General features: G+C 37.1%; 2 protein-coding genes across 5 annotated transcripts in view; one reads left to right on the top strand and one right to left on the bottom strand.

The window, feature by feature from the left end:
* Positions 1-1,786: 1,786 nt before the first annotated feature.
* LOC140136956 (uncharacterized) lies at positions 1,787-13,681 on the top strand. Of its 3 annotated transcripts, XM_072158617.1 has the most exons (10): positions 1,787-2,491; positions 5,089-5,417; positions 6,051-6,192; positions 6,853-6,936; positions 8,351-8,434; positions 9,008-9,091; positions 9,591-9,674; positions 11,356-11,439; positions 12,211-12,277; positions 12,616-13,681. In XM_072158617.1, exons 1-10 carry the CDS (start codon positions 2,422-2,424, stop codon positions 13,604-13,606), a joined length of 2,019 nt encoding a protein of 672 aa, XP_072014718.1. In that variant the 5' UTR covers positions 1,787-2,421; the 3' UTR covers positions 13,607-13,681. The 3 variants fall into 3 exon arrangements, with proteins under 3 accessions (XP_072014718.1, XP_072014719.1, XP_072014720.1); XM_072158618.1 differs by lacking the exon at positions 9,008-9,091; XM_072158619.1 differs by lacking the exons at positions 8,351-8,434; positions 9,008-9,091.
* Positions 13,682-14,110: 429 nt separating this feature from the next.
* The window catches only part of LOC140136957 (ornithine decarboxylase-like), a 33,273-nt gene continuing 23,250 nt past the window's right edge, over positions 14,111-24,133 (bottom strand). For both annotated transcript variants that reach the window (XM_072158621.1, XM_072158620.1), the window contains exons 3-11: positions 22,832-22,908; positions 22,262-22,434; positions 20,719-20,853; positions 20,174-20,345; positions 19,637-19,799; positions 18,759-18,868; positions 18,274-18,400; positions 17,056-17,143; positions 14,111-16,367 (exon numbers count right to left, since the gene is read on the bottom strand). In XM_072158621.1, the coding sequence (XP_072014722.1) occupies positions 16,322-16,367; positions 17,056-17,143; positions 18,274-18,400; positions 18,759-18,868; positions 19,637-19,799; positions 20,174-20,345; positions 20,719-20,853; positions 22,262-22,434; positions 22,832-22,908 (1,091 nt within the window). In that variant the 3' untranslated portion in view covers positions 14,111-16,321. The remainder of the gene's footprint in view (positions 16,368-17,055; positions 17,144-18,273; positions 18,401-18,758; positions 18,869-19,636; positions 19,800-20,173; positions 20,346-20,718; positions 20,854-22,261; positions 22,435-22,831; positions 22,909-24,133) is intronic.

A 24,133-nucleotide genomic window follows, 5' to 3' on the forward strand; every position in this document is an offset into this window, starting at 1 on the left:
GTGGTTTTTTTCATACAAGATTTTCACGACCTTTAAATAACCCACCTTTTAAGGTTATTAAAACGTTTTGACCAACCAAGAATAAAGCTGTTTAAAACGTGTTTGTGTTTGTATGTATAGACACTATATGCATATCAAAAGGTGCCCCATCCCCGTGGGTCATATATACCCCTTCCCCTTCCCCACTCTGTAAATTCATAAGATTAAAAAGTTATATTCGATTGCGACGAGGGCCAAATATAAGCTTAGATTACATTCTTAATCGGAATTAGATACCCAGTTTTTAATCTAATCGATTGAAATTCAAACCCATTGGATTGAATTTTTAATCTTAATTTGGATTAGTTTCAATTTTAATCCAAGATTTAATAATCCATGCTTAGATATTTTTTTTAATCAATCTTATGTCTTTAAATTTAAAAATGGTATTAATCTACTTAACATTATTTCAATTTCAATCAATTAGAGTAAGAATTCATAAGGGACCGTTCAAAAACACTTGTTACGGGGGCCTGATGCAAAAAGGGGGGCCCTGAAATTTTTTGACCCTCCTAAAGGGGGGGGGGGGCTGAAAAAAATGACCACAAATTATCCTGGGAAAATTGAGTTTATATGCTTTTCTATGGGGTTGACCCATAATTTTCATGTCAAAAAGGGGGGCTGAATTTTTGAGGTCTGTAAAGCGGTGCCGAAAATTTTTCGCGATGATTTTTTTTTGCATCAGGCCCCCCCTACAAGTGTTTGTGAACGGTCCCTAACCTAAGCTTGGATTTGTCCCTCATCGCAATCGATTTGATTAACTTTTGAATTTTAGGAATTAAGTATATATTAAGTATGTAGGCCTATGATTATGCAGGCCTATGTGATATTTTATAGGAATTTTTTACCATTTTTTTACCATTTCGGACAAGTTTTCTGGAAAATTTCTGTATGTATGAGGAAGTTTATCAATCAACGATTTCTTAATGAACATAGGTCAGATTCACACGCGGGAAATGGGCCATACATACACATCCAGATTCTCATTTCCCGTGTACATGATCTGACCTATTTGGAAACAGTTGATTGATAATTTCCTCATGGTGATCGTCTAGTGATATGCATGGGTAGTCCCCCCAGGGGGGGGGGGGGGCACTTCAATATGAAATGGATATAGGTGTAGGGCTGGCACTTTCGCAGTAAGGGGCATTCGGTGAGAGCAAAATGTAAAAAATATGGGGTCATTGGGTGAGAGCATGATTTTTGGCTTTCGGTGAGAACAAAATGTAAAAAATATGGGGTCATTGGGTGAGAACATGACCTTTGGAACCTTTGGGTGAGAGCTGAAACAGCGTCAAAAAACATTGAAAATCAAATTTTTAGTTCAAAAAGGCTTAAAATTTCTTTGTTTTTCAAAAATAGGTAACAAAATCAGCGATAAATGAAAGTTGCTGTTCAAATTGAAAAATACGGGTCTTTGGGTGACAGATCAAATGGAAAAATAAGGGGTCTTCGGGTGACAGAACATGTGTTCGTAAAAAAATATGGGGTCTTTGGGTGAGAGCGACGCTGAAAAGGGGGTCTTAACAGCCCTACATACGCGTCACCTCCAAAGTGGAGTGCCCCCAGGGTAGTCCCCAGGTAGTCCTTGTCATTTATTGCTAATTGATTTCTTTTTTATTTAATTGGCCTTAAAGGCTGGTTCAGACTTTTTTCTATTCGATATCGAATACTTTCAATAAGAGCTAAATATAATCAAATAACTCAATATACAAAATTAGTATTCGCCATGATAGTTCCAAAATTCCAAAATTCAACTAACATGGCTAAAGAGGTACAATTTTCAGAGTTTGAAGCTCAAAGGACGGGAGCATGATCCAAGTGTGAGTCTTAAGAAACTGCTGGAGAGCCTGAAAAATGGACTCTTGACCGCCACACCCCGGCGCCACCCGTAGGGCCTTACACATGTTACATGTGAGTCCCGCCTCGGGATTTGAATCTACACACATGCATGACATTTGCATTGGGGACATAAGTAACGGGGAGGAGAGGGTGCAGATCCAGTGCCCCCTCGAAAACATTAAGTTTTGTAAATAAATGTTAAAAGTTAGGGGTGTATGTACTATTTCCAACGAAAAATTACTATTAAATAATTTTATGCGAATTTCGGAAACCACTTGACATGCTTGACAACCGCAAAATAAAAAGATGGGGGATAAATACAGGAACTGAATTGTGTATAGAAGGGTTCGTGTACGTGACTACTGACTTTTTGATCAGAAATGCGTCATGAACCCAGCAACACGTATACATCAAATTATGTGCCAAGGAAATTTGTAATGGCAGCGAATTCGCGGGGCTGGAATCCCGGATTATAGTACTAATTATTGGCCAAGTCGTGTTAATTAAAGGATTATTTAATTAAAGGATTATCTTCTAAAGATGAAGTGGCTATTATTTCTCGTATGGCTTGGAAGTTGTGTTTGTCTGATTTGGAATAAGACAGTAATGGGTAAGTTCTAAGTTGATAATATCAACAATGATACTTATTATAACCCTGCATGATAAACAGCCAATACTTTGTAGTCTTATTTTCTGGATTCAAATTAAAAAACTAAATGTGTAAGTCAACTTTCTCTTCAATTTAATATAAGACAATTTTGCGCGTGAGTAGATATCCAGGCCAAACTAATGGTCACTGGACAAACTGTCCCCACCCCCAACCCACCCCACGACAAAAAAGTCCAGGTATGCCATGCCACTGTTTTTGGGTGACGTATGGTAGGCCTATGCCAAATTTTCGGGCAAATTCTACATTGCCTAGGCCGAAAAAATGAATGTTTTGGTTCTCGTCCTCTCCTGTCTCAATTTCTGGAAATTGTCAGATTTTTTTGGAATGGTTTGGAAATGCTTTAGGAAATACAAATAAGTTTGTTAGAAGAACAAGGATCATTTCAAAGTCTTTTTTTTTTTTTTTAAGGGGTTTATTCCTCAGAATTTCACATTTAAAAAAGAAAAAGGAAAAGGGCCGCCTTCCTTCCTCGCCCACTGCTGGAAAGAGAAACTACTAACAATGCTAATTTTACATTAAAGAAGAAAAAACACACATTTTTCCCTAATATAATGTAATAATTATCAGATACAGGTATGGGCCACTCTGTGACATCATACGAACCTTTTAAATCGTTTTTTATTACCAAGCATATTTTCATGTTATTGAAATACCCCTAAAATTAATGAGCATATTTAAGGTGGTACTACACGGTACACCCCTCTGATAAATTGTGTGACTAATTTTGCATTTCTCTCAAAAATAACTACACACTGAATAAAAGGGCAAACAATCCAATTACTTCACTGAAATTTCAGTGATTCAAGACAAATGGTTCATTATATAATTATGTTAACAAATGAGGTACATTACAGCGGTACCTCTTTTCTTATCATAAATAACGTACCGCTTGTCTTGAGTCACTGGAATTCCAGTGAAGTAACTGGATTCCTTACCCCTATAATAATTATACATAACTTTTTTTACCAGTGTGCAAAAAATAGTCACAAATTTATCAAGCGGTGTAGTACCACCTTAACAATTTTTGTTTGATACCAAATTGGTAATTGGAATTGATCCAAGGCAAGGAAACCACAGTAAGGACAGAGTCCGGAGATAGCGATATAACTGGTTCACTATCAAGGAATACGGATTCTTTCACACAATACGCCAAATCGGCATTGAATAATATGCATTGGAATAATCAAATTGAGCAAGACATACAGCCTGTCTAAAAAAATTGTGTAAGTGAAAAGTGCCCTCTTTGGCAATTAGACAATACAGTTGTGACTCTCAAATGCCGTTTGTTCTGTTCAATTTTGCTTGTTTTTATTCTCGAGATATGTTTAGTTAACAACGAAAGGGTAAAATCACAATCGTGCCACTTTTACTAGGGAAGAGGGCTGTACTTGTAAATCAATGATAGCATCAAGTTTATCGATATATCAAGAGTTCCTTCGTGAAATCAAAAGATGCATAAATTACACATCAATACAAAATTGTTTTTACTGTTTTATCATGATACAGGTATAATGATTCTCTTTTCCCACTTAAAATAGATTAAAGAATAAATAAATATTTCACATTCTGCTGTAAAATTAAATACATGTGCATGTCAATGATTTTATCATGGTAAATACTGTTCTCTTTATCACTCTAGACATGTTAAAAGACAAACAAATATTGCACACTTATAGGGTAATGAACGCGTATTACTTATTGGGAGAGGAATTAGACAAATTAATGCACGCTGATGTTGATGCGTCTAATGCACGAGCCCCGAAAGGGGGAGTGCATTAGACGCATCAACATCAGCTATCATTGACAGCCCTTTTCCCTAGTACAGCCCCTTTCCCTAGTAAAAGTGGCACAATGAAGCAAATTGAACAGAACGAACGGCATTTGAGAACTAAGACTGCACCCTTAACGTTGATGTAAGCATCATGTCACAACAGTATTTTCTAATTGCTTTTCACTTGCACAATTTTTTTGTTGAGACAGGCTGTATAAATCTCTCATGATATAGAATAATCATCGTCATAATGGGGAGAGGTTGGTCATGTTGGTAGGCTTAAACTGCACTGAGAACATTATGATATACAGGGTGTATCGAAGTAAAGTATACAGTTTGAAAAATACCACTAGATGAAAAAGTACGAAGTATTTGGGCAAAATAATTAAATTGACAGCTGAGTCAAAATCTTCTCCTATATCCCACAACTGTTAATTCACTGGCGTGTGACTAATTAATAAGGACTCAGTGGCAATATTTGTGAGCCATGTCAAAATGCAGTTGCGTGAAGTCAATTAAAATAGCATGAAAATCACAGTTTCTCCACTTTACAGAAATTGGCAGAACTCCTTGCAGTATTGTTTTAAAAGTAGGCTATATATCAGAATATCCACCTCACCCTTCGGCCTCGCTGCTCAGCTAGCTCGGTAACACCTTCTATAATAATAGTACTTCAGTGCGTAAAGTAATAAATTATCTGTGGAAATTTGAAACAAACTCAGTCTTTGACTGTTCTTTTCTTTGATTTGCCTTCTCTTTGCTGCAGGACAATGCGATGGCGCATTGGGAATGGAAAATGGTATGATAAAAGACAGCCAACTGTCAGCCTCCACAGAAGAACACTATTTGAATGGTGCAAGAAATGCCCGATTAAATAAAATCGCATTTGCATGGCTTCCTGTGGCAAACGATCGAACCCCGCACATTCAAGTTGATTTTGGCAATCGAGTCAACATAACGAAGGTAGCCACTCAAGGACAACTATTCTATGACGGTCAGTTACGTATTGAAACATTATACACTGCAACATTTCATATGATGTCCAGCTTTGATGGAATGACATGGAATACCATCACAGATAGCAGAAAATTCAAAGTGAGAAAACTATACATTCTAGCAAGTTAATTGACATTAAGATTCGCCACTGCATGCAATTCTAATAATAAACTGTTAACCTATAACCCAAAAGCGAGTTCCTTCCACATACATAAATGACAGCCATAGTGAAAAAGATCTGACCATAGGATTTGAACCTGGGACCTTCGAATCACCGTACCGATGTTCTATCCAATGAGGTAATGAGTTGGGGAAGAGCAGTGACGTTACATATTTAGGAACTGAATTGATCCACAACATGTTCATCTATCAGGGCACAGTTCTTTACCCCCAATACATTTGTACATTCATTAAATGACCTTTGACAATTTTGCACTATGAGTGTTTGAGGTCATTGAACTATGCTATTGAGATGAGGCCATTGTGGTCCATAGTGCATGGAAGGTACAAGGTGTAATTTTTTGAAGGTGCTAGGGTAAAAAACATATCACCAAAATTGAGCACAAAAGGATGGACCAACGATTACTTCAAGACGTTTGGGCGTAAATACGCGTTTTGTTATGCCGGATGAAAATACTCATAGTACTAAGGTTAAAGACATGAACTAATCAAAGTGCACAAAGTTTGATGGCGGTACTTGATACAAACATTGATCTTCATTTTTTCCTCCAGATTTTTACAGGAAATGATGATGCGCAGAGCATAAAGGAGCAAATATTTTCACGTCCAGTCACACTCCGGTTCTTGCGAATCCTTCCACAAACATGTTCGTCAGACGGGTGTGCTCTCCGATTTGAACTCTATGGATGTAAAGGTAAAGCATACATGTACCATATTATAGTCCGAAGTAAGCTCCCCGGGATAGGTCCCTATTGTTATTTATTAGTCAGGCATGTCAGGCATCTTGCAGACGATTTCCGTTGTGACATATAACGCGGCGGCAATTTTGTCGCTGCGTCTTCTGCACGGGCTTCTGCATCGCCAATGAGTCCCGATCAAACCTAATCATACGGAGAGCCGAATACGCGACATCTGTTGGAGCGGGAAAATGCCGGGAAGAGATATATTATTTATCTCATATCTGAAAGCTTATATAAAGATGCCTCTGTTCCTCTAATAACATGTCTGCAGGGGAACAATTGACTTTATGGTACAAAGTTAAGTTAAGGAGAATACATGAGAAAGTGTTGATTCTTGATTTTTTTCTTTTATACAATCCACACTTCTCTGTACGAACCCACACTTAAATATTAGATTCGTGCAGAAAAGTGTTGATTCGTTGAAAATAATTCACAGTTTATTGAAAAGACTGACGTCATAGCAATGGTGTAAGAGAGAGATCTTCCTTTAATCATATGTTAATCAATTAGTATATCATAATATACCTCGTCCTTTGTCTCCATACTTTAATAATCAATCCCAGTGTTTAACTCGTATTAACAAAAATACCGTTGCCATAATATATCTCACGTAGCTCTACCAACCACAACACCGCCACTTATGACCACATCTGGTTCACCTGCTAATGCCGGTAACACTTCACCTCTCACATCGGCAGGTAAGTATACCTTCGTTGCTCCTTTTTCTCAAATCGAGCCATAAGGCTGTAAGGCATATGCCTATAGCCCGACGTCTTGTGGACGTTTTTTTTTCTTTTTCGTTACGACATCATGTAACAGTGACTGATTTTCCGCGCGCTGGATTCGGCAAGGTCCGCAGAACTAACTGGCAAGTGTAATTGTTCGCGGGCAACTCAACCCAAACCTCCACGTGGTGCCGGATGGGTAACGCTAACTTGGGCAATGAGGAACAGGCATGAATGCGAGGAAGTCCGCTAGCGGAGGATCCTTTAAGCGTTTTGGCCACGTTCTAACTACTTCCTAGGCTGACTCAGCCTGGTGTGGCTATGAAAAGACACCGTTTGGATTTTTAAACACGTCTACAAGGAAATGAAACGGGAATCACCGTACGAGTATACAGAAAGAGACATATACATGTACAACGTGGCATCAAGCTGGTAGGAAATAACGAAGATGCAGTGAAGCATTATAACGTTTTGTAGTTGAACAAAGATATCCAGGTGAAAAATAGTGAGTACTAGGCGCAAATAACCTCTTGGGTTGAAAGCGCCATTTTATCTACAAAACAAAAACAAATCCGCGCGCTGGCGGAAAGATGTCGGAAAGGGACACAATACCCTTACAGAGCTAATCACTTGTGCGGAAATCAAACCCGAGAATCGAGAACCGAAAGACGCTGCGGCAACCGAAAACGCGGTGTTTTTCACACGACATCGGACCCGGGGCTGACAGTAAGTGGCATTCGTGAGAGCAAAATATAAAATATATGGGGTAATTGGGTGAGAGCATGATTTTTGGCATTCGGTGAGAGCAAAATGTACACAATTACAATATGGGGTCATTTGGTGAGAGATGGGCCGTTTGGACCTAAAGTAGGGGCATAGGGTGAGAATATGACCTTTTTCAAATGGGATTCGGTCCTAATGCTTTGGATGAGAGCCAAAAGAAGCCTAAAACAATGAATGTCTAGTTCTTAACTTCTTAATGGTTTTAGGATTTGTTATTTCAAAATAAACAAAATCAGTGAGAAAATTGCTGTTCTAATTGAAAAATAAGGGGTCTTTGAGTGACCGAGCATGTGTTTAAAAAAGGGTCTTTGGGGGTCTTAACAGCCCTACATACGCGTCACCTCCAAAGTTGGAGTGTCCACCCCACCCCGGACGTCGGACTATATCTCAGCATCACTGTGAGTACCTGCAATTTGAATTTGTGCATTCATATATTATAATATAGTATATGACAAAAGGCGAGATAATACTATATCTCGCCTTTTGTCTACATTCTTTAATAATCGTGGTGAAATAAATGGAACTGAAACAGAAACTGAATCAATCCCAGTGTTTAATTCGAGTTAACAAAAGAAAATGTTACTGTAATGTTTTTTTCATGTAGCTCCACCAACCACAACACCCCCGCAAATGCCATCGTCTGGTTCACCCGCTAATGCCGGTAACACTTCCCCTGCCATATCGGCAGGTAGGTATACCTTCGTTGCTACTTTTTCCATCACCATGATTCAATGTCCATCACTAGTACGCGTTATTTGATTGAATTCATAAGCATTTTGTCATCTTTCCAGGCAAATTGATTTTTTTTACTTTATTCCAAATTTATGTGTTCATGAAAGCATTGGGAATAATTGCGTGGAAAATTGTGAAAAGGATGCTAAAAATTCATTTGAACTGGACATTTGAAATCATTACCGGGCATCATAACTGGTTACACGAAGGGGTATAACACAAATCCGCATGGAAGGTTGCCTTCAAATTGAACATATACATTTACATGACACAGAGACTCATTTTAGTAAAACTGCATGAGGAGGTTTCGGGTATTTAATTAAGTCCTATATAAATTATGTTACCCATCCCTTGCGTGAACTAATGATCTATTCACGCACATATGTCATAATTAAAACTATACCTTCCTCTTTCAAAAAGACATTACACCCAGGAATTACTGCGCACAACTGTAAGACAAGCCGAACCTTTGTCTTTAATTCGAGTTAACAAAAGTAAATTTAACCATAACATTTTTCATGTTATGTAGCTCCACCAACCCCACCACCGCCACAAATTACAACATCTGGTTCACCTGCTAAAACCGGTAACCCTTCATCTCCCATATCAGCAGGTAGGTATATACCTTTGTTACTTTTCCCATCTCCATAGCTCAATTTCCATAATAAATGTGTTATTTGAATGCATACATACATTAACACATCCAAATTTGACCAAGTTTTCTACGCAAATTGTTTCTATATTAATCCAAATTCATTAGAGAATAAATTTGGAGAAAACCTTCTGATAATTACAAACACTCTCGCTGAGCAGCAAGACCTTCCCTGTAAGCTTTTAATCCGATAAGCTGATTATCTATTTGTTTTCATGAATTGGAAGACATTCTTTGATGTATTACTGGGCTCCATCAAATTACTGGAGCGTGAGCCACCCAGGCTGATGGCTCAGCATAGTATTTTATTGTCAGGTTTTCTTCAATTCATTTCCTAATGTTATGTTTCTAAGATAAATATTTAGCATCATTGCGGGGAAAGTTGGGAAAGGATGTTTAAAAATGCATATGAAACGCACAAAATTACCATGATATAAGCTGATATTTATTTTTCATTTAGCTCCACCTACCACAGCACCGCCACAAATGACCACATCTGGCTTACCTGCAAACACCGGTAACACTTCATCTCCAATATCAACAGGTAGGTATGCCTTTGTTTCAACTTTTTCCACCTCCATATTGCTCAATTCCACCATAATTCATTATTTGAATGCATTCTGTGATGTACCCTTTATAATTTAATTTGAAATAGCTATAAATAAATTATATTCAAATTTAAAAGGACATTTCGTGATCCACAGCATCATCCCCCACTTTTCTCAAAAAAAGTTGAGATTTTTATATCAATGGAAACCTCTGGCTACATAATGTTTATGTACAAATATTTTCTTGCAGATTAATTCGTTTAGCAAAGATATCGTGAAATTTGAATTTCGTTCTGGTATACCAGAACGAAAATACAACACATTGTTTATGGAGTAGTATAATACACATAATCATGCAGAACTCGCAAACGCAAAATCAGAATCAACTGAAATTTTGGGAATAAGCTTTTTCGTGGATATCTACTGAAAAATGTCATAAAAAGAGGATGCTAGGATCACGAAATACTCCTTTAATATAATCATGGGAACTATATTTTTCTAATTAAATATTCTGCATAATTGCGTGGATGTTGTGAATGCACATTAAGGATACGATACATGATTTACCGACAAGTGACTCATTTCGGAATGCGATCATGAATTTTGAAGAAAAAAAAGTTTCCACAGGCTTCGTTGGGACTCGAACCAGTGATTCTAAACTTCCTTCGATTACGCGTCTAGCGCTTTACCGCTCGGCCACCGTGGCAGTTGAGCGGATGAGTGTAATGATAAAAGATAAATCTCATAATGCCATCTTTAGCCTTTTGTTTACCAAAAACAGACGCGTTTTGTAAAGATAGATTAGCCGTTTTATGCATAAATAGCACGAACGTTTGGGAAAGGTTTCAAACAAATAATAAAGACACTGATGTGATGATGAAACTGCGTAAGTCGGGAATTATCTGCGTCGCAATGTTTTGTTTTGGTTTTAGGAATTTGACCTTAAAATTTACGACTTCATGACATTATCATTCGAAATCAACAAAAGATATTTCAACACTATATGTCCCCATTCTTTCTCTAGAATGTTTTGCACATGTATGTGAAATAGCTTCAACAATGGTTCGCTGCATAATGGTAAAAATAGCCTTGACCATATTTACGGATTCAGGCTAAATTTAAAATTGATATAAAACGTTTGTTTTTTGATCGATTACAAAAATTAATTTTGTCGTATAAAGAAATTGTATCTGGCGTGAATTACACTACAGCTTTTATTCCTAGGGCTCTTTGACTTCTTCAAATAATTATTTTAATGATAGAGTGAATCCCCTGGCCCTCTATAATTACGCACAAAAGATCGAGTCCCCTTAACTTACAAATTGCATCTATTTCATGCCACGCCCGTAGCTATGTGAGTGAGCTGTGCACCGATACTCAACTATAATACCTCTTCCTTCTGTTTCCGAATTTGTGTTTTTCAAGATAAATAATTTTAAGTAAGTTGGGCCCCTCCTCTCAGGCTTGACCTGACAAAAATCCTAGCAACTCCCAGCTACGCCTCTGGAACATTTTATAAACAAGATCTGAAACATTGTATGCAAAAAGGCAAATTTTAAGCGGATCTTTATGTGGATCTCGGGGGACATCTTACCAGTTAAAGCATTTTCAAAGTGACAGTACATTAATATCTGATATTGTCGTAATTAAATGTATATCATAATTATTTTCACGTAGCTCTACCAACCACAGCACCGCCGCAAATGACCACATCTGGTTCACCTACTGATACCAATAACGCCTCCTCCGCTATATCGGCAGGTAGGTATACTTTCGTTGCTCCTTTTTCCATCTCCATTCTCCATGGCGCCATAGCGAGGACTTGCAAGTAATGGAGTTCCAATATAATTATAATGGCCTGCAGGGCAAGAAAACAAGGCGTAACCTTAAGTTGTCGATTTTAAACCACGCGTTATGTAAATGCATTCATATAACACTACAAACAGTTTGTCAAGTTTTCTAGGCAAATTAATGTATGCTTGCTTTGTTCCAAATTTATGATTTTCAAGATAAATATTGTGGATGATAGCGTGTAAGTGAAGTTGTGAAAAGAATTTTAAAATTTTTTTGACGAGTACAAATCTGACATGTTAAAACCGTGCCCGTAAGTATTTATCGACGAGGAATATGCACTTTTCTGTATGAACTTCGTGAAACATTTCGGTGGCGTAGCTCATGGAATGGCGCAGGGCGCGCCTGACGAAAATTGGCAATTGGAACGTTTGCGTCTTTACAAAGAAATCTTGCAATATTGTATTATACATTTATGCTGTGTCCTCATCCCAACCACCTTTTTTGTTGTTGTCAGTGTTGAGGGCTAAGTTGGGCCTCACCCCTTAACATGGATTTGCCCACACACGAAAGTTTTAGCTACGCCTCTGTAAAATTTTGTAAGCAACATCAAATATATTACATGCAAAAAGGCAAACTTTAAAAGCGGATCTTGGGGGATGAACCATCTTCCCGGTGTTAGCGTTATGTGACGAAACAGTAATAATAGTTCAGTATGTTTCATTTTTTATGAACGCACAGGATCTATTGCTGGTGCTATCGGAGTGCTTTTGGTCATTGCCATAATTGTAAATTGTTGGATTAAAAGGTTTGTCAAATTCTTTTTATCTTTGTATTTGCCATATAATAGTTCACGATGAATATAATGATAAAATATGATTGGTATAATGACAATTATGAAGACGTGAAGGAGGAGGAGAGAAGAAGAAGAGGATGAACAGGAAGAAGACGAAGAAGAAGTGGAGAAAGAGAAAGAAGGAGATAAAGAAAAGAAAAGTTAAAGAAGAGGAGGTGAAGGAAGAGGGATGCGGAAGAGCAAGAAGCGGTTAGAAAGTACACTAAGTAAAATTCACCAAAGCTCAAAACTATCTGACATGTAACATGTTGTCATGTCACTAACCAAACTTAACATTTCTTTGCCTTTAGACAAAAATCAAGACCGACTGGCGACACGTGTATGGCTCCTCATAAGGTTACCATCATCGGTACCAACCCTAACCAAACATATGTTAATAGGGATACCATGCGATATGATATCCCTAAGCACGTGGTACAAAATGGCACCATAGGATGTGATATCCCTAAACACGTGCCACAAAATGGCACCATGAGATATGATATCCCTAAGCACGTGCTACAAAATAGCACCATGGGATGTGATATCCCTAAACACGTGCCACAAAATGGCACCCTGGGATATGATATCCCTACACATGTGCTACAAAATAGCAAACAGGAGATACATACAAAACATTCCACAGGTACATTGGGAATCTATGAAGGCGTCCCTGCTGGCAATTCAAAAAGTTTGCAGTTTGAGGGACCGTGTGATTTGACCATTGGAGGTACTGCACGGTCTGCACCTGGGCATCGTTCTGCAGATGAGTCGGATTACAGTCCTGTATTTGATGTTGGGACAAAGCAAGATAATTCTAACGATAAAATGGGGCATGGTGATGCAAATGTGGCTGGCGTTTACGATAAGCCTACAAATAATAGGACAATTTCTGAAGGGGCTGACATTTATGACAGACCTACGAATAATAGAACCATTTCTGAAGGAATATATCAAGATATCAATGACAGGAAACCTTCGGAAGGAGAATACCAAGATATTCATGAAATAAAAACGTCCGAAGGTGTGTATGAAGACCCAGACATCCACAACACTGACATCAAGGAAACATTTCCTATAGAAGAGATGAAAGGTGTTGAATTAATCAACATCTATGAGTCACCTTCTGGATGCTCTGGACATATCAATGCAGGCAAAGATAAAACAGATGCTGTGATTTACCATGTTTATCAGGATATTGATGGCAATACTAATGGATCAAATAGTAATAGCAACAAAGGTGGGCAAAGACTATCGAAAAGCTCCATAGGAAAGTTGGGAAATGAATTCTTTGTAAAGTGACATTACAGACTGAGCAGGAAGGTGGAAAAGGATCTGAGGCTTCTATAAAATCGAGTGATCATTTCGAAATCACAATACTGTAGAGTCGAGTATCTTATTGATTTACGATGTTGAAAAAAGCCTTGTTCTACGGGCGGCCGAATCTCGGGTCGCTCGGTCGGACCTTTTTCTTTTTTGCAAAATGACCTATAAAATCAACAAAATCTGTAATATTTTGCAATTTGAGGAAATACGATAAAAAAATTAGTTCCTGATATTATCGAAATTTGGGTCTGCACTCATTTGTACAGGAAAAATTGGTTTCCCCGATTTAGGACAATCTGGGACAGCCGGGCCCGTAGAACATGGTTTTCCTTTTTGTCTCCTTAGAGCTTGTTAGTTATTAGCAATTATTAGTGATTTGATATTACCAGATTAGAAATGGCTTTACTCTTAAAACAAAAAACAAAGACAATTTGACGCTTAAACTCCAAAAAAATGTGGTCAATAGATGGAGACTTTTGTTTTATGATTTTGATACTTTATTTACCCAACTTTAAATTGAAGACCTGAGCGCAAGAAGACCGTAAGTCCACTTGGCCCCTCAACATGTATACACTAAAGTTACGTATAGTTTCTTAGGGTTTGATAATGTGTAATACATGTTCAGGGGCCAAAACCTCATGAAAGGTTGTGAAAGATCTGCTTTGGCCCCTTAACATGTATTAAAACTGATCAAACTATAAGAAATTATACGTAACTTTAGTGTATACATGTTCTGGGGTCAAGTGGACTTATAGTCTTCAACTAGTGTATCAGCCTGACCCCCTTAGATGAGGTGTTTGGTACCAGTTGGGGGCTGTACTGCTACCATAGGTAGTTGACATCATGGCTGCACAAAATGCTTGATAGCAATTGAACCGGAAAAGCTTTTTGTGAGAAAAGGCCAGAATTGGTCAGCCAAGTTGATATTCCGTGCCAACTCCCTTCCCGAACGAACTTGACTGGTTGCCGGTTAAGGAACGTATCACAAAATTGCATCAATGGAATTGCACCGGCATATCTTTCATCTTGCGTAGCCTTACACTGCCCAGTCCGGAGGGGGTTGTGCTCATATATAACTCTAATATATAACTCGCTTGGTTGAACATAGAATCCAAATTAGGATCACTACAAGCATAATATGCTCCGGACTACGCACTACGCGGATGATTTTCTTTTCTTTGGCACTAAAGTGAATATTTTGGCCCAGCAGAATAAAACTCACATGCACTCAACCAGACCGAGCCTGGCAAGTCATACTTTTACACAGTTCCGTCATTGTGGAACTTAGCTGTCCATTGCTATTCGCACTGCAAACTCACTTCCATTGTTCAGTTCAATTGCTATTAGTCGTCGCCCATGATGTCAACTACCTATGGTAAATGTGCAGCTTTGCCACCCCATCCCCAGTGGTACATCCTACTGTTTGCTCGCGTAGAAAATGTCTTCTTTTTATTTATTTGAATGCAACAATAATTTGCTTCATTCAATGATGATGTGCCTGGTGTTTTTTTACTAATATTATTTAATACTAGTTGGCAAAGAATAACCAACTTAAAATGTGACCGAAATCGTATATCAAGACTTGCTTTAAGCTTACATAGTGCGCATAAAAGATATCCATAATACTTAAAAACAAAAGCAACATCATAAAGACACTACACTTAAATTATCAAATAGAGTAGTCAATAGATGTACTATGGATCATAATGGCCTCATCCCAATGGCATACTTCAATAACGTCACTAAAACAATCATGGTACATAAATGTGCCCTGATAGATGAGCATGTTGTGGATCTTAGTGATGGCGAATTTTGTTCTGCGTAGTTTTATATCTCATTCGGCACGACTGATGCGACTTAATTTTCCCAAAATATATCAATTTGAATGAAAAATAGAGTATTTCAAAAGTGACAAATTGTACATAGACTTTTCTCTCGAACCCGCTAATTATGAGCACCGCGAGTGAGTATTGGGCTGTAACACTGTAATGAGCCCGTTACAATAGCCGTTGGGAATCACCGTGAAGGAAATATCCCAAATTTTTCCTTTTTAAATGCTCTATTTTTACATTCAAATTGGGATAATTTAGAGAAGTAAAGTCGCATCGTGCCGAATGACCCAGCAAACACAAAAACGTTTTTAAAACGTTTTAAATAAGTTATATTTTGGGGTTTGGTTTAGGTAAAAACGTTTTAATAACATTAAAATGTCAGGTTATATAAAGGTCATGAAATCGTTTTTGTATGAAAACACACTACAACAATATTTTTAAAATGTTTTGAAATGTCATTGTAAACTATTTTTGCAAAAATATTTGGCCAAATATTTTGTCAACACTTAAATAAGATTATGTTAAAATATTTGCACCCAGCAAATACAGAAATGTTCTTAAAATGTTTTTTACAAAACGTTTTAATAACATTTAAATGCCGGGTTATATAAAGGTCGTGAAAACATTTTAAAAACGTTATTGTAAATATTTTGGGCAAACATTTTTGCAAAATATTTTTTCAACGTTTTGTGTTTGCTGGGGAGGTATTAAAATACGTGCAACAGAGTGATATATCTGTTGTTGTTGTAAATGTACGGATAGTTTTGTGCGCAGTTTAAATAAGATGAAGCCATGAAGGATCATAATGTTATTGTGTGTGTTATTATTACTTTTATATTCCTTTAGATCGAAGGTTCTATCATGTTTTAAGTTCATCAGGTTTAAATGTTTCTTCAAGAAGAGCTCTGGAAAATGAAAAGAGAAATACGACACACAATATTCAAAATTTACAAAAATGCAAGTACGTTAGTAATGGTATTAAAGAGTGCAAAATAAACGTATAACAAAACCGCAGATGTCGACATCAGTGACGCGCATGTCTTCACTTTCTGAACCGTGGAGATAGCAAAGTTGCCGCCCAAGAATGTCGTTTTCCGGATCTGCAGAAATCATGACAAATGCAGTGGGGCGCGGGAGATGCAACCCCACCATGCCCTGTCCGATAAGCCATTATACACGTATGTGTATACATTGGTTTGTTTATTTTTTTTATTCTTCCTCCCTTTCGTAATAACGACACTTTTAACATAATTATTATAGGGGCAATTCCAAGCGCATCATTCTGCAACGCAAAGTTTGCACATGTAAATTAGGGTGGTTTGGAAAAGTTTCTCCTATTACCTTAATGCTATTTACCTACATGTTTGGCTGCTGCATTAAAAAGAAATTCATAATGTAAACTTCGCGTTGTGGAATGATGCGCTTGGAATTGCCCATATATTTCATTACCAATACCAAAAACGAAACCCAATTTCATTGGTATATAAATGCTATGCAATGTTATAATAAAAATACGCTAAGAATAAGTTGAATACCTTAAATTAATAAATACATCACAACTTTAATTTTAGTATGATTTGAGCATTGACTGACCTTAGATGTTTAGGAGCGACATAATAGCACGCTGGAGTATTGAACCCATTGAAATTGCTGCAACTAGACATCGAGTATGCACCAAGTGCTGCAAAAAAATCGAGAATAATTAGTATAATTATGAAATGATGAGTAAATTGCAAATACTCTTTTGAAGTATGAGTTTAATAATCATGATAATGAAAGAACGATAAGGGAGAAGAAAGGACATAAACACCTCAAATATAGAAAGTCCGCATTTGAGTAACCCGTCCTATACACGGGTCGTGTGCAGAATCTTGTTAGCTCCAATTTGATACCAAATGTGCTACCAAACACTCTAAATTGACAAAGATTGATACCAGTATAATGAGCGTGGTCAAGCTTGCTTGCCTGCGATGGGCCCCGATGCTATGGGCCCCTGCCGACTATTCCAAGTGCCGGTGTTTATATTTATATTTTATACTTGACAGTGGCGTAACCAGGGAGGCAAGAGGGCAGAAAACTCTGGCCAAGTTAAAAGTTGCCTTGCCCCCTTTGCTGGCCCCTAAAAAGTCGTGGCCAGGGGAGTGGGGTTTTTTAAGTAAGGGAGAATCCGAATTTTGTTGGGGATCTTGAGAGGGCACATGGATGACCTACATATTTGGAAAGTTAGCCCATATTTACAATTGCAAGATATATCCATGTCTCCAAGGTGAAATAAGCCTACTCATGTTACCGTCTGGCCTGCTGTCTGATCTTTCCCTGGGAAATATGAAATTCAATCTTCCCTCTACTTTTCAAAACTCTCCCCCCAGTCGTAAATATTGAATGGTCCCTAAGTGATACTTGGCATGACCCATTGGATTCGCGCAAATATATTTTACAGACGTTCAACGTTCAGACATATAAACACAAAATCTTTATCATTTAGCATTTTGTTATCTTGTATCTGTTGCATTTATACTAGACATTTGTATACTTTTCAAATATAGCATTTCTACCCTATCAACAAATATTCACTACCAACATAAAACTCGATATTTTGAAAACAAAAAGACGTATAATGCTAACATAAAAAAACCCAATCAACAACAAAAGCGACAAAAATTCAAACAGAGCACAATGTAAACAAACCAAACCAAAATCAACACACACGTGGAAACATAATATAAAGACAAAACAACAAACAAATCAAAACAAAACAAAGTAAAGCAAAACAAACTATAAAAGAAAGTTCAAAGACCCCAAAATATCTACCTTCAACAAACACCCATTCGCCAACTTCCAGTTTATTCATGGTGCAACTTTTGGTGATAAAATCGAGTCCATCGCACGTCTGACCCCAAATGCTTGATGAATATTTGGGTTCGTCTGGATTTCGTTCCTATTAAAATCACAGAGAAATGTCAAAGCAACTAGTTACTTTTAATACTAGCACATAGTACTTTATCAAATCCATCATACAGGGTGTCCCAAAACAGAATACATGTAGAATTTGGATAGATTTCCTTTTAAATGCAAAGTTTACAACTAGCCCGCATTCTATATTTAACCCTTATTGGGGACACATTGCAGTTGTAGCAATTACCATGATTAATTATAACGAGATATCGCCAGGGGAGCTCACAACTTGAAGATAACCTGTACTAAACATTACTGAATAAAGAACAATTAAAACAAAGATAACAGCAAATGCTGACAGAGTTACTGGAATAGCAGTTTATTCCCGCCGCTGCGCTTACCTTAAGGAATGCTGGTATCAGCGTAACCGGTTTATAGGAGGTGTTTAGGAAAGATCCATATAGCCCGTCGTTCAGGTAATATCTGAACTCTGGGGCCTTCTTATCATCATCTGTTGAAAGTATTATAGAACAAAATAAAGAAGCGGGGAGATAAAAAGAGCTCAAAGAATACAAATGTATGAACGGTTTACAAAAATCTATTCGAATGTGCTCAATGTTGTCTTCTTGTTCATCAAGACTGAAAATAAAAGTATTGTTTGTAGCTGCTGTCGTGCTTCTATCGTCTCATATAACACGGGCGACATCATTATTTTAAGTAAGATTGCAGGAACTTTCTTAAGTGTTTAAGAATTAGAATTAGGTATAGGATATTTTAATAAGGGTAAAATCATCGATTCGAATTATAGTGTTAATCTTATAGGGTTTATTGTTTTGGCTTATCGGATCTCGGGAATCGGACAAGCTGTCAAAGATTTGTTCGTCACTAGCAATGCAGGTGAAGAAATGAGGAAGAGTTTGAACTAGGCCTCTGTCACAAACACGTTTCTGTAGGTAGTGTGTAGGATGGTGGATTTTAAACTACATTATTAACTTCAGGCTCATTGGGGAAGGGAAGTGGAGACAACAATAATCTGGTGGACCAATTTTCCCACACCCTCCATAGTTAATTATGCGTCTCTAGATAACTGATACCCATATTTAATTGATATGTTAGTGTATAAAAGTGTAATTAAATCGGCAACTTGAACCGGTATTTTGATACTTTGACGAAAACGTCAAACACGATAGTGTGAGGCGGGTTCTAATATAACTGCGCAAGTATTAAGATGCACTGAGTGAGTGTCAAATCTTTCTGAAATCCTTAAAAACTCCCTAACCTTCATCGTCACAGTAGTCGATGGTATGTCTCGCAATAACGTTCAATACGATGGTATACCCTGGTCCTGCAAAGTAGCGTCCCGGCTCACTGATAATTCTCAGAGAAGGAAACTCTGAAGCCGCAAAATTCTGCTCTAGTTCTCTGTTGATTACATCTGCGAACTGCAGAAATAAACCGAAATAATAAAAGGAAATCATGCATGCACGCACCATGAGATTCAACTTGAATATTTATAGCAGTCAGTGTTTATATAGGATCACTGCTGACATAATTATGCTCCGGACTACGCACTACGCGGACGATTTTCTTTTCTTTGGCACTGAAGTGAATGCTCTCAACAATCTGTTCTGATTAATCACCCGTACGCGGGTGCAACTGTTTTGTAATTTTAAATTGTTTTCATAACATTTCGAATCTGGTTTAGCACTAATTTCAAGATAAGCACCACCGCAAATTTGAGACGGTATCATTCCTCCAATATTCTTTAAAATAATATATAAAATTACAGTGATATTATTTTGTATTTTCTTCTTACTTTTTGAAAAGGTGGTACGATTTGAGCATATAAATCGCCAGGAAAGCCTCCGCCTATGTCAAGTATCTCCATTTGGAACCCGAGTTTAGTGGCCAAGTCAAAGACACGGCGTGCTGCCCTGATCGGGTCGGCATAACTTTCGGGATTCTGGACGACGCTCCCCACATGAAAACTGCAAAATCACAGTTACCAAGGGAAATTGAGATTTAATCAATTTATTTATCAAGTAATTGTCGTCTGTTTTGGATGTATTCAAACGCATACATCGTGCAAAATATATACCCATACCTATAGTTATTGAAATCAATACTGGAACTTAATCTTGAATTTCTTGACATTTCTAAACTTGTCCGACAGCGAACCCGCTAAAAACCCACTCATTGTTATGAATTCCCGTCGTAAAAGCCTATCCCACAAATATCCCACAATTTAGCAATAAACATTGCTCTACCTCATTGGCTAAAAACCAATCGCTATCGCTCAGTGAGGTAGTATAAAAGTGTAAAATGGTGTAAAAATGACCCCATCGGAGAATTATTCCTTACCTTACCCCGACCACATTCAAACCTAGTCCTTTGGCAACATTGAGAAGATGTTGGGCATTGGCAGGGGGACATCCATACTTGAAGCTGACGCGTGTCAGTGCCGAGTTATCATCCGGTGCTAATCGCAACACGAGTCTATATCGTAAGAAATGAGTGAAAACAAGAAATGTCTTTAAAAAGGCAACACCATGGATGAAATTCATGTTTCATAATTTTACATTGACAAGTACTTGGAATGCTAATAATTTGTTGTGTGTAGCACATGCACAACTAACCGGGTTGGAAATGTTGTTACCACGAATACCACCAATGACATACTATAAGCTAAATTGAAAAATGTGTGTTAAGGGGGTACTACACCCCTGGCCAATTTTTTGCCTATTTTTGCATTTTTCTCAAGAATTATACCGCATTGGTGACAAGTAAGATATGTATATTATAGGGGCAAGGACTACAACTACTGCACTGAAAATTCAGCAACTCAACGCAAGTAGTTACTGATTTATTGATCAAATGTTGGTTTTCCCTCATTTTTGGCTATAACTCCACTACTGTTGTCTGTGCTGAAATAAAATTTCCAGTGTAGCAGTTGTAGTCCTTGCCCCTATAATATACATATCTTACTTGTCACCAATGCTCTATAATTTTTGAGAAAAATGCAAAATAGACACAAAAATTAGGCAGGGGTATAGTACCCCTAAATAAGTCTACATTTAATTTATACTTAATTTGTACTTGTACAAACAAAGGGATCAATGGAAATCACATCCACCGAGTTTCGCATCAATCCAACAATCTATATTCAGACGACTTTGTGGTTACGTTTTATGACATGACTTTGAACATTCTGACAATCCAACAATATATGAAAAGTATTAATTAAAGCTGCATAAAAGGACTATATTTTCTGAACTTTTTATGACGAAATGATGATGAGGTTTTAAAATCATCAGTGACGATGTGTGCACGTTATATTTGCATTTGTTTGTTTCCCATGCAGCAAGCACAAAACGTTTTCTACATTATTCGCAGAAGGTTAGAAAAGGTTGCCAGAAAATGTTAGATTATTATATATATACAGGATGTAAAGTGTTTCATTATTTAAAGTATAGCTTTCTGTCCCTATGTTTTCAGTGGCGGCGGTGGAAGCATTTAAATGTTGTGTATGACGAGCATATTTTGTTTCGGTTTTACTGCTGCATTTGTGAAAATGTTTTTATCCTAGCCCCAAAATGAAGGTGAATTTTTCAATTTGCTATTTAATTGCTAGTACGCGCTAAGCGCCCAACACTTTGGGCTTATATATTGGCCCCAAAACACGTCTTTCGGGCTATAAAGGAATATGAGATGAACAGGACATCTGAGACTAGTATACCAGTCTCAGCAGGACATTCAATGTTTGCTTTATTTTTTTTTCTTCTGTTATGATTTTTAGGGGGACGTCCCCCCATGGAAAATTTAGGGACCCCGTCTCCCTCCCTCCCTCCCTCCCTTCTTCACCCTCTCTCTTTCCATAACAAGTCAGTGCCATGCATGATCATACCGTGAATCAGAATAGACCCTGTTTATTTTATACAACTCGTCCTCATTGTCAAATGTCATCTGCGATACGCCATTCTGTCGTGCAAATTTGACGTACGATTCTTGTTTACAGGTATTGGCATAAATGATGTCACACGGTTTCACGCCACAGTCTAAAACAGTTTGAATTTCCCGCTGAAAAAATAAGTAAAGAATGTACAGAATATATAACGAATGATAGAAAACTCATAAAATATAATGTTGGCTTTTAAAGATATCTATTTAAAATGTTTCGGTTTCACAATTAAGGTTTCACACTTAAGGTTTTCATCAACTTGCCTAGTTGTTTGGAGTAGTTATGTTCCCGATGTTTCCCAGTTCGAAACCTGGAACTATTTGGAATATTCAGTTGAAATCCATACACCCTATGGAAAACATTACCTTAATCTTCCACACAAGGAATGTGAATTTCATAGGGTTACCTGAATGGGTGATCCCATTTGAAATCTACACCCCTATGTGGGAGATTAAGGTCATGTCTTCCATAGGGGTGTATGGATTTCAACTGGAATAGTCCAATACATATACTTACCTTACTCCCACATTCAAATCCTGTGCCAAGTTGAGCGAGTACTTTGACCAGTGGATTGTCGTGGTTGCATTTCATTGCTATATATTGATAATAAAAATGAATATTCAATTTACGAGTGCATATTCATACGTAGGCTAGTGCTGATAAAATGAATTAACTTCAACACTACAATACACTACACTATTTTTCGCTCACCTGGAACGTTTTCACTAGCTCGAATATTAATTTTGTCTTGTGTTGACACATTTTATTCGTGACGTGTTTCTGGTGTCACCTGTATCAAATTAAAGCCATAATGTACGATGTTTTAAAATGAATTTGCTTAAACCTGTGTCAACTTAGACTATGCCATAGTCGATTTTTGATCAACAAAAGCATGTTATTAATCATGATGAAAGCATTCAGTTGAACTCGAAATTATACTGATATTTATTACATCAAAATACTAGTATAAAATTGTTATGAAAAAGTTTATATAATTATATTTAGTGACAGTAAAAGTAAAGTGTACGTAGGCTTATATTATCGAATGCATCATAATGTCATAATTATATTGGCACTTCAATACTGAACAATTCTGATTTTAGAATCTACCAGTTTATCAATCGCGAAAGTCCGTGTTAAAAATCACTTGGGAAGCTAACAAACAGAGGGAGTACAGTGACTGAAAAGATCAGTTGTGAAAATCTATCAATTGTGCACAAATTAATTAAATCAGAGTTTTAAGCTTAAATACAATATCCAGAGTATGCACAATGGGCAAGTGGACTACGGAGTAGTCTATAACTTAGAATAAGCTACAACAGAGCAATTTTGAATTAATGTCTTAATGCTCTGCGTGCTAGCCATGCGCTTCAACGGAAAAAGTTCAAGTTTTGAAATATTTTCTCAAAATATCAAGAGCTATCTTAAGAACCACTGAACCAATACTGCTTGTTTGTACTCATTTTCATGCATCTTTCATACTGATTCCAAATAAGAGAATTAAATAATAGTAAGTGGATACGGTTTTCATTAATTTTACCTCGGTCCAATTTCGATCAAATTTGAATAATTTTGTTATTTTTTTACCAAAAATGATGAACTAATATTAGTAACAATTGTCAAAGAAGGAATTTTTATAGTATAACAATATAATATAACAATTCCTTCTTGACAGTTGTTACTAACATTATAGTTTATCATTTTTGGCAAAAAATAAAAAATGTATTCAAATCTGACCGAAATCGTATACCAGGCACAAAAAGAAACTAGTCAGTTATATTCATCCTTGCTGTTCAATAACTTGATAATTTTGGATTA

The sequence above is a fragment of the Amphiura filiformis genome, chromosome 17 (assembly GCF_039555335.1).
Source record: "Amphiura filiformis chromosome 17, Afil_fr2py, whole genome shotgun sequence".
Classification (NCBI taxonomy): Eukaryota; Metazoa; Echinodermata; class Ophiuroidea; order Amphilepidida; family Amphiuridae; genus Amphiura; species Amphiura filiformis.